This window comes from Stylophora pistillata, chromosome 10, assembly GCF_964205215.1.
Source record: "Stylophora pistillata chromosome 10, jaStyPist1.2, whole genome shotgun sequence".
Lineage (NCBI taxonomy): Eukaryota > Metazoa > Cnidaria > Anthozoa > Scleractinia > Pocilloporidae > Stylophora > Stylophora pistillata.
Genome location: NC_142528.1, coordinates 17,905,582 through 17,923,231, shown reverse-complemented (window position 1 = coordinate 17,923,231; position 17,650 = coordinate 17,905,582). Strand labels below are relative to the sequence as shown.

The 17,650-nt window shown below is 37.5% G+C and overlaps 2 protein-coding genes and 1 long non-coding RNA gene across 3 annotated transcripts; 1 reads left to right on the top strand and 2 right to left on the bottom strand.

Annotated features, from left to right (window-relative positions):
• Window positions 1-17,308, bottom strand: LOC111321897 (leucine-rich repeat-containing protein 56). Its single transcript, XM_022924897.2, has 16 exons — window positions 17,110-17,308; window positions 15,785-15,971; window positions 15,295-15,382; window positions 14,253-14,313; window positions 13,609-13,705; window positions 11,783-11,865; window positions 10,903-11,020; window positions 7,340-7,568; window positions 6,497-6,640; window positions 5,951-6,007; window positions 5,362-5,417; window positions 4,207-4,358; window positions 2,036-2,098; window positions 1,213-1,392; window positions 730-924; window positions 1-417 (listed from the first exon to the last, which is right to left on the bottom strand). The coding sequence occupies exons 1-16, from the start codon at window positions 17,148-17,150 to the stop codon at window positions 288-290; spliced, it is 1,881 nt and encodes a 626-aa protein (XP_022780632.2). The 5' UTR covers window positions 17,151-17,308; the 3' UTR covers window positions 1-287.
• LOC148722085 (uncharacterized) lies at window positions 4,316-6,037 on the top strand. The gene is made up of 2 exons (XR_015992467.1): window positions 4,316-4,414; window positions 5,272-6,037. It is a non-coding gene; the product is annotated as an uncharacterized LOC148722085 (long non-coding RNA).
• LOC148722084 (uncharacterized) lies at window positions 8,528-10,896 on the bottom strand. The gene is made up of 2 exons (XM_088736031.1): window positions 10,502-10,896; window positions 8,528-9,993 (listed from the first exon to the last, which is right to left on the bottom strand). Exon 2 carries the CDS (start codon window positions 9,738-9,740, stop codon window positions 8,898-8,900), a length of 843 nt encoding a protein of 280 aa, XP_088592157.1. The 5' UTR covers window positions 9,741-9,993; window positions 10,502-10,896; the 3' UTR covers window positions 8,528-8,897.
• Window positions 17,309-17,650: the final 342 nt, after the last annotated feature.

Genomic DNA, 17,650 nt, shown 5'->3' with positions numbered 1-17,650 from the left:
TCAACTTTAACACACCTTTATTTACAATGTCACCGCAATCAAAAACAAAAATATATACAATATTTCAATCAACAGGAATCTCGTAGTTTTTCCCTTTCATAAGTTAAAAAAGAGTTTGTCATTGAGTAGTTAAACCATAATCAGTTGCACAGCACTCCAGGTGAATAGGTGAGCATCCGTCACGCACAAGACTTGTTGTTGTTGTTCGTTGTTGTTAACAAGTCAGTATCCGAAACCCGCTGATTTTTTTCATATGTCCATTCTACACGTTCTCCTCGCTGTTTCTGTCATTCTTGGAAAGGTTTGAATCTCCGTTTCTGCAAGGCAGCGGCTGCTGTGCCCGGCCTCTGTCCCAGAAATGGTGGGTCAGGAAGTTTGCGGGAGGGTCTTATGTCATCTTTCGTTGACGGCAAATTCCTGAGATATGATAGCAGCAAGGAATTTAAAACGCACGAAAAATTGTAACTCTCCATGTCATTTAAAACTGTTCCTAACTGTTCAAATTCTCTGTATTTGAGTAAATTTTGATGCGTCTTGAAAATATAACAAATAATCCCTCTTTAAATGAGGTTTAGTTTTTGGATTTTCTTTGATGAAGCACCGCTTGTCCCCTTCCGCATATCTACTAGTTCAAGTGATATTGCGTGCTGACTTTTTAATGTTATTTTTTCAATCGTTAACTTCACTAAACATGTCTTGTTGCGTGACATGTCTTGGTCATTGTCCTACCTCGGACGACGGTTGATCCGCACAGGCGCAGAGGAAGAGCGTGGTTCCGTGTCATCCTCTGCTAGTAGTGCCACAGAGGGTCTAGTATCTAAAGACGGTGTTGATAAATTTTTGTCCACTTCAAAACTCTCGTCTCCATGCAGAGTTCGCAGTCTCAATTGGTTTACACTAGTCTCGCCAGAAAGCTGTCGGAATCTGAGGCGTACAGAGCGTGATTTAGAAGTATTTTAGTGTGAATATGATTGGGAGATAATGGAGAATGACGAAAAAATCCAACTTGTCCGCGCCCCATGGAAGGGGTAAGGTTTATGGGACGTTTAATTTAAAACAGTGAAAGTGTCTCTGTTTGAATGACAACCAGCCAAATGGCTAACTTTGATATCGCAACGCTCCTACAGCACCTGGCAATATCAGAGAAGCCGGAGAAAAAGAACAGAGGCCAAACGGTAAAAAACAACGAGATACATGAACGGAGCATGTTACCTTCGCATCCTGAAATCTGCTGCTGTATTGGGTCTGCTTAAAATTTCCCTTCCGACTGAGGGAGGATTAGGTAGTGAACGGCGTAGGGCAGCAGGACCTTCTGGAGGGCGAGAAGGAGGGGAGGGAGAGTAGGCGCGTGTGACAGGGGCGTCCATCATGGGCGAGGTTTTTGGTAACTCACTGAAAGAGACAGAAAAAAAAAAAGGAGAAAACAGGTGATTTAGACTTGAAAGACCTAATTATATTCCCCTTCTTCTCCGCTTTAGCAATTAGCAATAATTTAAAACTAAAATTCAATACTACACGGAACAGGGTGCTACAATAGCATTAACCTTCCACTAAACAATCAACTGAACCCTTGATGGGGAGGGGAGGGGGTGCTGCGTCTCGGTTTAACTACCTTGGAAGAATTTCCAACATTTTCAAGTTTTTCAATCCGTGTCAATATTCTCCAGTTTTCTCTCGCCTCCCTCCTTCTTTTAAACCTTTCTTTTTTTACCTAGTTATGCTTGTATCTACGGGTTTACTATAATTAAACTACAGCAAAGAGTTAAACAAAACAAAAAGAAGCAAAAAGTAGTGACGAGTAACTCCTTTGAGATGCTTACGCTGTCACAAATCATTCCGTATCAAAAGTATCTCGCGAAAAAAAAAAAAGAAAGAAAGAAAGAAAAAATCTCAAACAATGTTTTCCGCAGTAATTCATACTAAAATGTTTGCCATTCTTTTGGTGAAGAAGGAATGGTAACTTCTTTGTGGGATGAGGAACAATAACCAGTCTGTGAAATTCACTTGAATCTAGACAGCATTCAATTGAACTCACCTATCGGGCGCACGACTTTGATCTCCCCTATATGCGATTGTACTTCTTTCGTCATTTAACATCCTAAATGTACAAAATAATTTAGTTAGAAATGTAAGTGACATGCATCAAACAAAACAGTGCAACAAACACACTTTTCACCCACCTACCCTACCCTACCCACCCACACAATACTTAGTTCGAGTGGATTAAAATTCTCTTAACGCCTACATGTAATAATTGCGGTCAGAAAAGGAAGTAGTTTAGGCGAGTGGGTTGTCTGGTTGTTTTCAAATCGGAAGAGTGAAGTTGGACAAAAATACCCCACGTTCGTATTTTTTATGTAATTACGAAACAATAAAAATTTACATGGGAGGGGAAGCCGCTATCTCTGAAAGAGCTAGGTTATCGCTAGTTCACCTTAAAGAACTGATCCTAAATTTGATAAATTTGCCCTCCATTATCCATGCAAATCGTTTATAACTTAACTATCGCACCGTTGTGATGTTTGTCTGACCCACCAAAACGAAAATACCCAAGATTTCCTTGTATAAACTATAAGTCGAAAAGAACTGACTGAGCAGTTATGCATTTTCCTTACTTTAGTGATAAGCAAGAAAAACGTAGCTCGTAGAAACACACTGAGCCAAGCTCACCCTGAACACTTCACGAGAAAAATACTTATGGCAAGACAGAAATTCATCAGAACGGTAACAAATAATAAACGGAAAGGGGGAGGTTTATGACGCAGCGACGCTGACTTGATATTGAAATAGGACATAACATATACTTCATTCTAGTTTCTCTTTGATGAATTTTGGAGGAGGGTCTGTCTCTTAGGCAAGCGCTAGCCGAACCAGGCGACAGTGACGCAAATTTGTGTCAAAATTGGCGATGAAAACGATGCAAACAACACCAGCTGTTTCGACAAAAGGTACAGACGTATGCGGGTTACTGAGGTGAAAAATCGGAATATATGGAGTGCCTATGAAGTTTAGTGGTTTGGTATTCCAAACAAAATTTTCCAAAACAAATTTCAGTCTCTATAACTGACGACTCTAAAACATGATTGAAAATTTGTTTACATTTTAAACAAAAGAGGTATGAATGGAATGGATTTTGTCTGATGGGGTTCAAGATTGATTTTGCTCTCTGTTTATTAAGACGTGCCTACAGAGTCAATATGGTTACAAGTCGCTGGATATTTACACACTTGTTTACTCTGCTTCCCTGTCAAAGAAAGATTAAATTAATAAAAAAAGAATAGAACAGGACTAATACATTTTCGAGTTGTAAACATTCGACACCACAGTGACTTCAGGGCAAACGACTGTGGGACGAAAGAAAAAAAATTATTTCCAGGGCTATCGTGTACAATATTTTTTCCTCTCAAAACGAAGGGCTGTTTAATCTAGCAATCATTGTTGTTTATCTCTTCGAAATTTAGGGATGTCGTCTGAAAGGTATGGAAAAATTCTCAAATAAGCTATTGCTGTAGACGTTGCCGAATCAACCACGTGACCAGGAAAGATCCGAAAAAAATGGTTTTGAAGTTTGACGAAATCAGCAGGAACCACCAGTGAGTGGACATACTCGTGACTCTATCCTCAAAACTAGATACAAGTTCGAAACCAAGATGCAAACATGTCGGTAAACTGCTTGTCTCACCCGAGAGTTACACGCATGGCTGGTTCCCAATCAAAGCCGGACATCATATACAAGTCCGCCCATCGCAAAATATGTAAGCACTAATAGTAAAATTGGTTTTGTTTCGCCTGAATAAGATCGCTCCGAGCTGAAAAATGACAAACAACGTTACTTACTGACAGGCGTAAAACAGGTCAAGGTGATAGCATATTGGGTCAATGTCGTTGTATTAGTAATTGCACTCAAAATTTGCACTGTCATTGCGTAACCCAACCTTCTCATTTCTTAAATCTGCGGGCAAATTCCCCTTAATGATAACCTAACAAAGCATTTTCTAAGTAGCGTTTTCAGCAAAGAAATATCCCCTGGTAGGTTTTTTATTTCCAATCCCATTTCGTGTACGCTTGGCAGTGTACCAACATAATAAGAATTTATACCCTGATCAGCCCTGAAAGCGAGGGGGTTCCTTCAGAGGACTTCTAGCCAAGAAGACTTGCTATCACGGTGACTAATGGAGGGAGGGGGTAATTCGTTAGAGGCCTTACTTGGAATAATCCTCTCTCCAAGCTTTGAGTTCTTTGAGGATGTCTTGTTTGCTCGCAGATGGTTCCGTGTCGTCCTCAAAACTCTTCTCTGGCGTATAAAGTCGTGGACTTTCGAGAAACGTCACAACAGGCATCTTGGGCGTTTTCAAATCCTGCAGCATATAGCAAAATTTTGAACTCAGCGTCAAAACCAACCGAGGTTAAATAGGTGAAGTTTTCCTATGCTTTGAGAGTTAAGGAAGAAAGTTGCGAGCATTTACTAGAATTTCTGAGGTGTACTCATATTCTACCCATCTTCTGTTCACAAATTATAATTTCATGTTAGCTTCCACCCGCATATAGAAGAGCCTAATCAAGGTAGGGGAAGAGACACACAAGTTTATAGAGAGGAAAAGACCAAAAATATTTTACAAACAGTACCCACTGTCATAAAATGAAATTATGGTATCAGTTAAAAATATTATTAAGATACAGAAATGGCAAAGTGAATTACACAGAAAATAAAAGTCAAGTCGTGTTTCAGAGCTATCTAAATTCTAGTTAATTGGTGCATAATTTCGGTGATATCAAGGTAGTCATCAGATTTCAAAAAAACTTCAGAGAGTTTATTCCTTAACTTTTTCCGAAAGGTGGATTTTGGCAATTTTCTCATATCCGAGGGTAGAGAATTCCGGATTTTTGGACCAATTCTTAGGAAAGAACTACGCATTTTTTCAAGCCTTGAGTGTTCGTTATAAACATTATCATTAATTAATGAATAAAGTTTGTTGTTGTTTGTTTAGTTGCATCATTTTCTCGACCAATCAGATGCCATACTCTAGAGCCAATTGTTATGATCAGCAACACACGTTTTCAGTAACCTGAGCTCTTTTATCGTTCAAATATGATATTTACTTCTGTTCTGTTTGCCTGTAGTGATTACTTTGGCTTTCAGTGATTTTAAGACACCTGGAAAACTCTTGAAAAGTCAAAAAGAGGGGATTAAATTGGTTAAGGGGAACGTTTTCAGGCAATATTTGTTGAAGCATTAAAGGAATATAGTCCTACTTTGCTTTAAAATTTCAGAACCGGAAATCTGAATTCCAAGTCCTGATTTTGTTGAGTAATTACACAAGCAGGAGGAGCATAAACAAGTATGAAATATTCCCATGTCACCTTTTGTCTTGACTTCAGTGCCCGTGAAATATTTCCACAAATAACTTGACTGGAACCTGAGAAAAATAAGAGATAACACAACGATTTTAGAGAACATCTCTGTCATCAACTTTACTTTTAGCAATGGTCCCATCTCCAAACTAGAAATCTTATTTATTCAAACCCCAAAGTCTAGTCCCAGCTGATGCAAAAATTAGCTGGAAAAAATTCGTAAAATTAACAAACAGAGGACGCCTATGTAGAAGATGGTATATTTAGTTATAATAATTACAGCCACCATCTGTAGAAGGGTCTGATCTAATAGAAGTTTTGTTTAATTCAGGCTTAATATCAGAGGCTATTGGAAACCTATGTTACTGCAGTGTAAAATGTTGACATCTAACTCGGTATCTTCAAGTTTTGTCTTTGTCGCACACTTAACAAACTAGAGTATCTTGGAAAGAACAACAGGTGGAAAACAAGCAAGGCAGATAAACTTGTGCAGACAGTAACAAAAAATTAATTCATCTTTCTTGAATTACTACCCCAATATTATCAAAACCTGAATAGAGCATGTAAAAGAGATGTAAGAATCACACAGGGCACTAACCATGAGTAAGATCACTGCTGTCATCCTGGCGAAACACTCCTACAGGTTCTGAGCCTCCTAATTAAAAATACAAACTTCAGCTTAAAAGTATTTAGTGCTGCAAGTACAATATTGACCAAATTTCTCACTTGAATGGGGTAAGTCATCTAACACCAGCCAATGCCACAGTCTTGAAGATAAACAGATAGTTCTGTAGAAAACAGTGAGTTTCAAACCCTTACAAACTAGGCTTCTCTTCAGTTTAAAGTACCAGGGGAAGAAGTTGTATGTGTTGTAATCCCAAGGCATTACCTTATGTTGTCCTTGTGTGAGAGCGAAGGGTCTTTCCCAAAAACAGAAAACAGTGGCCTGGCCAGGGTTTGCATACAAAACCTTATGATGGGAATTCCAGTGCATGATTCTGAAAGTTGCAGCTACGAAAAGTGTAAAAAAGCAAGTAACTTTCGACTGGGCAAAAATCTTATCAGTAAACAAAAGTCTTATCAATAAGGTAGTTGCATATCAGGGTTGTGAAGTTCTGTGCATTCCTATCATAATATCTCGCACCTCCAGCAGAGCCAGGCCTCTGACCCATGGCACTGGATGGTCTCTGTCGTGATGCAGACATTGGTCGTTGTCTAGTGGACATGGCACTTGAGGGTCTGTTTTGTCTTGATGTACCTGCTGCTGAGCCTGGTCTCACCAAGTCAGCTGTTCAAACAGATCAATGCTAAGATTAAAATGTTCACTCTATCCAATGAGATAAATACAATTTGATAGAATGTTATCACCAAGAATTTGATAGTTTATTTACTGAACAATGCACAGTTATTGACTTAACAAACAGTGTTTTTGTTTGGGCAATGATGGTCCTATATGATTTATCTAAGACTGACCAGTGCTTGAATAACCTATTAGTAAGTAGAGTTGATGAATCTCATTGTCAAGGTGAATGATTCTCTTCTTACTATTATGAAGATCAGTTTCATGACCTGAAGATACTCCTTGGATGAGATTCTTACTTTCAAGGAATCCCTAGCTGTAAGCAGTGGAGCAACTGGAAGGGGGGGAGGGGGGGAAGCCCTTAGGCTATTAAATAAAACGCACTAGGACTTATTTGAACAGCCCTGGCCACTGCTCAAGAAGTTGACTTTAAAAATGTTCAGGAAAATTTGAGCAAGGGTATAATTATACTTGGCTTACATGTAGTTCATAAAGTTGGAGATAAGAATAAAAAGGTGGAGTTTTTCAAATGATGTGAAAGGATGGCATTCAAAATGCTTGTTCATGCCTCTATTGGCATATGATACAAACATTTTGCAGATCTATACCTGTTGCAAGTGGGAAAACAAGAATTTTTTCTGACTACAAAGATTCATTTTACTATTTTCATTTGAATTCTCAACATACCTGGATTTTCCTCTTCTTCCTCGACATCAATTGCTTTGATTCCTTCATTGACCAGCTGCCAGTCTTCTTTGAGATGTTCTGGAACCTTGGTAGCTCTGTGTGATGCTGGTGGCTGCCTAAGCACAGGTTTACCATCAACCTTTTCCACCAAGAAAGGTTCATCGTCCAGAATTTTAACATTTGGAACAGCTTTGTGGATTGCACTGCGATAATCATAGCTTTGTATTTCCTGAAAATAAGGCAGATTATTTACCTGAATGAAGAATAGAAGCACTGATGAAAAGGGAGTATTGGTCGATCTCTCACTTCTCTTTCCTCATAACAACTTGAAGGTCTTGTTCAAAATAGCTATCATGATCCCCTCTCAACTGATTATACATCATTATCTTGAAGGTCTTGGTCAAGATAGCTATCATGATCCCCTCTCAACTGATTATACATCATTACCTTGAAGGTCTTGGTCAAGATAGCTATCATGATCCCCTCTCAACTGATTATACATCATTACCTTGAAGGTCTTGGTCAAGATAGCTATCATGATCCCCTCTCAACTGATTATACATCATTATCTTGATACACCTTACAGTCATAGGAACCACCCTCCCTTACAGTTAGTCTTTGTAAGAAGAAAATTAGAACAAGACCTCGGGCCTAAACGAGCCACTTTTCATGTGATCTGTGCAATGCAAATTATGTCCATTACTAGGCCCAAAACTTTTTTTTTTGCCATTGATATCCTTATGGTCTCATCATTTTTTGACTTGATAATGACATTATGTTTAAGTCAAACATCATCAACCTACCCTTTTCAAAAATGCATACATCCCAGCCATTTTCCAAAAAAATTATAGGAAAAATAGGATCACAGGAGCAAAAATATAGGAGGTTTATAGGATTTAAATCCCAAATATAGGAATTTTATAGGATGATTTTCAAGTACACACAGATGCCACGAAAATGTCTCACCTTAATTCCAACTGTACTTTGTGCATATACATGAGTTTGCAATTCACTCATTAACTAGAAGGTTTACAAATATGAACAGCATTTTTCAATGGTCACAGTGATCACTTAAAACTTTCAAAACTGAACCACTCATAATAACTTTAAAATATTACTTAGATACACAATAGTCAATATCCAATGTGCAACTTTTTTGAAATGAGTAAGAAAACACTTAAATATAAGTTCTATAAACCTTCACTTGATGAATCGATTTTACTGTTCAAATCCCAGCAAAAAAGGTTTTTAACAACAACAGCAATAAGATTGTTTTAACAATTTCTGATCAAATGAAGATGCCGTCGAACCTCACATCTTCAAAAATGTAAATTCTCGTGAAAACTGGATACAGATGTAGGAGCACATTCCATCCACATCTTATTAACTTCGCATAAAAACAAAACTACAACAGTGTACAATAAGTCTGTTAATCATTTTCAAGTCTTGAACTTATCATTTATGTTTTCTTTAATTTTGGCTTGCTAAGCTGTGACAGAAAGGTGTTTATGATGTTCTGTTTTTGTTTTGAAACAGACTGCTGTTGCTCCCTTGTCTACTACATCACTTTGTTAGCACTACTGATCTTCTTTTCTGCAGCTTCAATCATGGCTTGAGCAACTGATACCTCTTTAAAATCTTTATTCCTCATGGCACCTTGCAACTTTGCATTTGCCTCCTTCAAGATTGTATCCCAAACTTCCATGCACTCTTGCTGAGCTGCTTCTTGCCTTTCTAACTCTTTCTCTTTGCCGTTTAGGTCTTTCTTTTCTTTGGCAAGTTGTTGTTTCTGTGCTTCCATTTGTGCTGCTTGTTCTTTCTGAAGAGTAAGTTGCTTTTGGGCCCCTTCCTTCTCCTTCTTGTCCTTATCTAGATGCAAAACATAATGAGCATGTGCAGAATGACTCAGCTGAAGGGGTTGCTTTGTGATTGGCACAGAACCAGGACCTTTAAAAGCCTTCAGCTCATCAGTTGTTGCACGGATGCCATTGATTGACGCTTCACTTAGAGGAACTCTGTCATCTGTAACACTTTTACCACTCTCTGAAAATCCCCTTTCAACCTCAGAATTACCATGTCCAAGAATAAGGGCTGTCTTCACAACCTTCATAATTGATGGAAATTTCTTTTCACCCATGACATCCTTCACGTCATCAATCTTTCTCCAGAAGTGGTCAACGCGGATGAACTTCTGTGGCTCTTCAATCACTTTCATAGCCCAAATCAACTCTGCCTTCAGTCGCTGCTTCATCCTTAAGAGAAATACACTGCCATGTTCCACTTGACTGGTTTTGTCCAGTTTGAGAATCTTGCAGTTTTGAAACAATGCTAGCAGTTGAAACAAAAGCTGCATTTGAGGTATTGCCGGGTGGTCTGTTAATTGAGTGGGTGCAAAAACCATTTGGGAGCCACTGAGTACTTCATTTGCCAATGTTTTGTGACTTTGGCCCTTAGCACGCTGAAGTAATTGTGGGAGTCCTTGGTCATCACATCAGAAAGTTTTTTGGGAGATGGAACAAAAAGCCTTTCCCACTTCATTGCTCGGCTGGCACCAACTAGAAATTTTATGACCCAGTCCATCTGTCTGAAGAAGCCAGTCCTTCTTGAAATGGGTCTTTCCACCAGGCATTTTAAAGAGTATTTACATCAGTAACCTGCAATAAGAAACGTGCCATGTTAGGGCTAGAAAAACGTTTTCTACAATAGTTCAGTTGCAATTACCATGTCATGACAATCATTCTTTATTGAAACAAGGGTGCTTAAGCATTTCATCATAGTCTAAGATGATCTGTATTACAAAATTTGTAACCATTTAATGCCCTCCACACCCAAGCAGCTCTGGAGGTAAGGGATGCCACACCCTTCAGAATTTGACTGGCACGGAAAACTAAACACCAAATTTTGCCAGTAACATCAAACAAAACATGTGCTGATACATATGCTTGGCTATTTTGTTAAAGATTAAAGTAGAGGCTCAAGAGGATGGCACATCAATGTGCCTGGTATGTCTGTTTGTATTTTGAAAGGAAATGTCTCAAGCGACATTATGGACACCACCTCCAAATTCAAGACAAAAATTGCATGCTCAGATGAAGACAAAACATAATACTTAGTAAATCTCATTAACATTTGAATATACAAATAGGTTGAAAATGGTCTTACCTTGTAACACTGCTCCCAGTCTCATTCAATCCAGTCTAAGAATAATATCAAACCACAGGTGACAGCACAACACAGCCTATAGCTAGAGTACACTCAATTCAAACTCAATCTGACCTGTTGGACACACTTGCTTTATTTTCTTACATATAACTTAAGCAGTATTTATAGGAAATATAGGAGTGTTTGGCCTATTATAGGAGTTTTATGGGATCCTATAAAATAAATAGGAAAAATAGGAAATATAGGACAGCTGGGATGTATGAAAATGTATTATTATAATAGTTTTGGGAGTATTTTATTGCAATTTTTTTACAGCTTAATGTTTTCTGAATCGCTTCTTCTTTGTTTGCATGTATCTAAATTAAAATTGCTATGCAACATTAAGATCATATAATGCCCACCTCTGATGATGCTAAGGGCTGAGCAACTGTACAAATTGGGTTTCCCTCAAGTGTCAAGATCTTCAATGATGAGCACAGACATAAAAATTCAACCTGTGTGATATCACTCACATTGTTTCTGATAACACAATAACAAAAACAGACACATCAATGTTATGCACAGTAGCACTGTGCTTGATTTTCCCTTACAGAGAACACTATGAACTAAGTCATCCACACTCAAAAGGTGAAGCATATTCATTGGTGTATAAAATTTTTATAAGAGGACCTTCTGCCCCATCATCAAACATGTATTATTATAATTTACATTACACACCCATTATTGTGGAAACTGCATGTATCCTCTGGTCTACCCTACAGTTATACTTTAATTTATGAGGAGAGACTGAGATAAAACGGTCAAAAACAAATTTGGGTGTGTAAGTGAGAGGATCTGAATCATAATCAAGCATCTCCAAATTTCAGATTTTTGGTGATTGGCATTCTTGTTTCACAGCTAGCAAATATTCCATTTCCTACAGCATGAACAGACATTATTTTCCCACGTTAGTCCTCCACTAAAAGTTTTCTAGAACCCTCTTATACTCCTTTATACTTCCCCAAAGTATAGGGGGGGTGGACGTGCCTTATGCCCAGAAACAAGACTCAATGACCCCACCAGTGAGACACATGTATAATCCTACACTACTTGCTCATGAGCCCCTAAGTGCTAACACCTAGGCTACAAAGTCTCTTACTTAAAAGAAAAGTTTATGGATGGTCAAAATGATTTGTATCTGAAAAAAAACTTACGGTTCAACCCTGAGAGTGATTAAGAATGGTCTTGGTGCAGTAACAAACTTTAAGAAGTTTACAAACATTTTTTTTTGTTTTTCCTTACCCTTCTAAGTCCAAAATCTCCAGCTGGTCTAGCATGCTGACTGGGCTAACATCCTCAATGTGATTAAATGCCAAGTATAGCTCCTATCATGAACCAGAACTCTTGTTAACTTAATTTATAAAACAACTCTATCATGCACTTACTTGGCACAATCAAAAGTCTTTCGTCTGTTTGATTCATAAGTGGAAGGAGTTTTTTTTTTTTTGGTCTCCAATGGCTGTAAAAATTTTTTCTAGCGCCAACCAGGGCATATGAAAGCCTTAATTACTTAGTCAAAACAAATAAATTAGACAAGCTTTTGCTTTTCAAAGAGTCAGTCCCTCACAAGACTAGCGCATGCTACATATATGTTCAATCTTCTGTGAAAAATTCACATACACTGTACCATATTGTCTCGGTTATAAGGCGCACAGTTTTTTGAAGACAATTCTGTCTTTGGGTGAAAAGTTAGTGCTGAAATTGGGATGCATCTTATAGCCAAGTATTTTTGTGCCACTAAATCTTAAGATCACAATTTTAGCAGAACTTACAAGAAAAACAGAAAAGCAAACAAACAGAAATTTGCATACGTTCTTAACAGCATGTGCTTGGTAACATGATATCCATGACAATAAACCTTATTTCAAATTCCTAGAATCGTGTTTGTGTCACTCGCTCAAAAAGTTCCTTCTCTGAATAAACGATGTGGATATAAAACCTGCCTTCTTCCAATCCAGCCTTTTTTATGCACTGAAACTGGCATCCTCGGTGGCGTGTTGATATTCAGCTGCCGAACACCTTTGAATATGACTTTTGGTGGGAGTTTCATGCCATTTGCTTTCACCACCAGAGCAACCGTGAAACCTTCTCAGATCCATCATAACTTTTGTTAACTCTCAACCTATTGGTGTGTCTTATAAACCGAGTATTTTTACGTAATTTTCAGTTTGGGAACTTCGCTTGACTAAGTTGCTTAGTTTGGGGTGCGTCTTATAACCAAGTGTGTCTTATAACCAAGAAAATATGGTAAATAGGATCTATTTGCATCCACATGATGTAAGTTTTGAGAGGGAAAATGTTGTTCTTAGTCAAAAATATTAATTAGACAATCTTTCTTTTCAAAGTGTCACCCTCACAAGACTAACACATACCACATGTGTGTTCAATCTGCTGTGAAAAATTCATGTAACTAGGATTCACTTGCATCCACAGAATGTAAGGTTTGAGGGGGAAAATGTTGTTCAAGAAGAAACTAGTTTGGTAGTGACTACTCCTAATACTTTTCACCACCCTACTTCCCAGCTAGTGGTTACCCAACTTATAGAGTGTTAGACTGCTTGGGAATGACCCTCATAAAAAAATTTTTAACAGGACAAATCCTAGCTGAAGGGAGAACCATGGATGAATGAATGAATGAACGAATTCCTTGTTTATATTGCACCCTTTCTATACAATATTCAAAGGCGCAGTACCCCCCATCAATTTGATAGACACTACACAAAGATAGACCACAACACCGGGCACTACGTGCCCTACTCTTTTCCAACAGTGTGTGGGTTCTTTAATGTCCCACAAATTTTTTTATCACATACAAGGGCTTGTGAGATGGGACCTCCATTTATCATCCCTATCCGAGAAGACTAGAAAGTCTAACCATTTGCAGATATTATTACAAAGGCAGCACTTTCTTCTCAGTTATTTAAAGACCCTGAGTGTTGGTCCGGCCGGATTTGAACTCACGACCTCCCACACAACAGTCCGGCGCTCTACCAATTGAGCTAACCGGGAGGCGGTCAATGGATTTGCTTTTTGCTGCCCTAGCTTGCAATACAGTACATGTAACTAACCTTTAATGAGGAGACTGAACTAATTCCATCCAAATCACTGAGCCCAGATCTTGCAAGCCACAGAGTCCTCAAATTAGTCAAAGATGTACCAAGGTCTCTGTGCAAACATCAAGTTCATGAAATTAGCAACTGCATGAAGAGTTATGTGGGGTGAGGAATCTGCATTATGTTTTGAAGAAAGCTACATTAAACCTTTCAATCCTGTGGACAATCAAGAAGTAATTTATCTTAGTAATATCAAGTAGAAAGGCAACAAGAACAAAGAAATATATCAACAAAAGGATAACATTAAATTTTTGTTCAACACCAATTTATAAGAACTAACATTGGGAAAAAAAAGTATGGCAAACAGTGTGACAGTGGGGGGAGGAGTAACACTAATAAGATCTTGAGCATAAAAGGAATAAATTAAGGAATAAATTAAGGAAACTAAGGGATCATACATGCAGCCTTGAAGAATTCTCATTTTGTTTCAAATTACAGATCACTTGTATCAGTCACCTGTATTCTGAAAACAGTGAAAGACCATTCTTAACAATGAATTATCAATATCCAAATGTTAAAGTTAGATTAATCTAATATTTAAACACTCATTTCACCTCTCATCCTTGTGAAGGGACTGGCAAACCTTAGAGCTATCTTACCTTACTGTGGCTATAATGCTGTTAGACAACTTTAATTCACTCAGATTTGGTAGCAGAGCACCTAAAGCCAGTGAAATAAAAATCGACCCTTTCTTCATGGAAAATCCATTGCAAAAGTCACAGCATACCAGTTTTTTTACAATTTTGTGAGATGTGCACTTTAAGAAAATATCACACCCTATTGCATGATGGGTCCCTGAAAAATTCCAAGCGGAAGGGTATGTATAGAAGCCAAAAATTTGTGAAACATGAAGTATGTGCACTTTCATTGGTCAGCTGATGAGTTTTGATTATAATAAGGGTATGTAAACATGGTTGTGACGTCAAGCTTTTTGTGTTTTCTAAGATGAAAACACCTCAAACTCAAAGCTTTTGAAACAATTGCAATAAAAGTAATTTCAAGAACAAATAACAAATATTAGAAGTGGAGAAACTATTTTCTTTCCCCTTAGCCTAAAGAAAATAGAAAGAAAATTATAGAACTTCAGTTCTTTCCCTGCCTTAATGATCACGAGCTCAATGATCTTGTCAAAGGGGCTCCAGCAAAATATGACAAAATATGTAACAAAATGCACAGTAAACACTTTCCAAGGCATTTAAGTGCAGCAGTAAAATCCTCTACAAAAAATTCTTTATCAAAAAATGTTCATGAAAATGCACACCAAACTATGTGCTACAGTTTGTAACTGTCTCAAAAAAAGGAAAAAAAGAAACTTTGCAGAGCCCATCAGTTGTCGTGCTTTGGCTTTCAAACTTTCTATAAAATATAATTTTCTAATAAATTGACTTGCCTTTCCAGGCAAACACTGGTTGTTGATAAAATGTGTGATGCCAAAACTTACCAAAATTTCCTTAACTATTTTCTCAATTGAGTAAGGAGAATTTACTGAGATCTTGGGGGTGAGTGGGTTTCAACAGCAGTGAAATACGGTTTCCTAAACTTGACTATTCTTTATTTGTAGAGGGACCATATTTACAGGTGGGAATTTTAAATACACCAATTCCCATCCTGATAAATACTGAAACTTTTACCAAAACTTACCAAAATTTCCTAAACTATTTTCTCTTGTATCAACTCTCATTTCAAGGTATTCAACTTGATCAAGATTTGAGAAACCAGTCAAAGATCTCTACATAAAGAAAGATAAAGTGCACAAAAAATGACAGCATTAATAATGGGCACTATTTTCTCCACAATACATTCTTCGTACTATGCAAGTTAGCATTGCCTTTATGACAGGGTTGTAAAAAAGATAATGATAATTATATTGAAAGGAGCCAATGCTACACTATAGAAGTATTTTCCTCACTTTAATTCTTATAAAACAACAAACTTCAAAAAAGAGACTTCTTTTCATAGCTCAACTATCCTATATGAGTGTTGCTCGAGTTTAAGTCTTTTTCAGATATATATATTATAGTTTGGGGAGCTGTCACCATTTGCAGCCACTCAAACTCCAATTCAACAGTGACTGCAGAGGGAAATGAGAAAATTTGAAAACAAGATAAAAGTTAAGTTTGCATGTACTTGCCAGTTTAGATGGGGACAGGAATTCCTCTAACAACTGATCTGCCTCCTCCTCATCATCTTGTACTATTGGTTCAGGGTTGGCAGTGGTGTCATCAAATTCACGTATTCTTATCGAAGAGATGGTTCTTGGGGCAGGTGGCATGTGTTCAACTTGTTCCAGGGTTAATGTAGTATCTTCCATTCCTAGTCTAAATAACAATAAATGGGAGAAATTTTTATCCTGAGGATGCCAGAGTTATTCCTTTAAGATCAATCATGTCTCAATATACCCAAGGATTATAAGTAAGTGACCTTAAAGTTTCCAACAGAACCTTATCTATTTCTCTTTACTCTACACTAGAGGCTTTGGAGAAGAAAAAAAAAAAGGATTTTTCTTCTCTTGTATTGGTTCTTGTATGTTGCTCAATGTATTTTCAAAAATTTGTCAGGTAAGGCTGTAATGGCTCGCAAGCCTGATTAATGAATTTATACACCAGTTTGAGGCATGATTTGAAATACAGGTGACCTGTTAATTTTTTTCATTTTAATGAAAATCTCAAGATTTCCCTACAACCTTGCACACAAGAAGAGAGATTTAAAGATTTCCTTTAAACAATGTGTTAAATGCTGTATAAGTAATGAATTTTTCTTAAACTTCTGTGTGGAATGGTATCAGGACACCCTCCTCCTCCCATTTGCTACTCGTTTTTCTGTTTAGTTCACTTACTGTATGAGAAATTGGTCTACAGCTATGTGCTGGCATGATTTCAGAGTCTTCAATCTGAACGCATAGCACTTTCCACACTTACCTTTCTATGGTTATGACAACTTTCATTTGAATATGAACTATTTGGAGCATGTTTACAGAGCTGTTATATTTCTGTATTTACCAAGTCTCACGGTATGGTATACTCGGTCATGCATGGGGACTAACTAGTACGTGTACTTCCTAAGAATGAGGCTATTTTTAACCATTTGTAAACCGAACCGATAAAAGTAACAATGAAACATGGCCACAAATTGAGAATATTATTAATCAAAACATTAGGATTTCAAAGAGCTGATCGAACTTGCACAAAGATATTTTGTTTACGATCCAATGGATGGCACTGGTGGAGACAAACATAAATAATGTCAACACTATTATGAACCATCAGCCATGTAATCACAAAAAATGTTTTCCACATTAAAACAACGTTCCCATTTTATAAAAAGCCGAAATTAAAGGAAATAAATAACCACAGATACTTCTACACCATATGGAAAGGACAATATAGACCTTGCTCACAAGCAAATGGCGTGGCGTGCATCGGTTGTCATCGTTGTCAACCAACGTTGTTAACTTACCTTTTTCCTGGATACGTCGAGTGTTCCTCAATACAAGCCATGGAAAAAGATTTCCTAAGGTTATTTTCCTTATGGAAGATCCAAAGGAATGATTAGACAAGAATTCACTACACTTTGGTGTGTCAGTCAATATGGATAAGGAGTCATTCCCATCAATCTCTTAGTCGGACAAACCCGCCATTTTGTATGTAAAGTAATGCATTGTGGGATTTGTGTTGGTGACAAATCTAATAAATGGGAGGGGATGGTAATCATTCAGACTACACAGAACCCTTGAGCTCTGCAAGTGAGACTTCTCTTTTGGAACAAATTGTCATAAATTTGCCATTTCTTTAGATAAATACTACAGGAAGAAAGCGTGTAGTTAACACCTTGAAGCCACCCTTAATTACATATTTTCAATCCCTTTAACAATCAATCCTTGCAAGATAGCACCCCTAACAGAAATAAACCACATGACATAATTATTATCATCCACAAGAGCACCTAGCAGGAAATTCAAGCAAAAACCTTGACCAAAGAAAGTGTGCTAGAGTAAAAA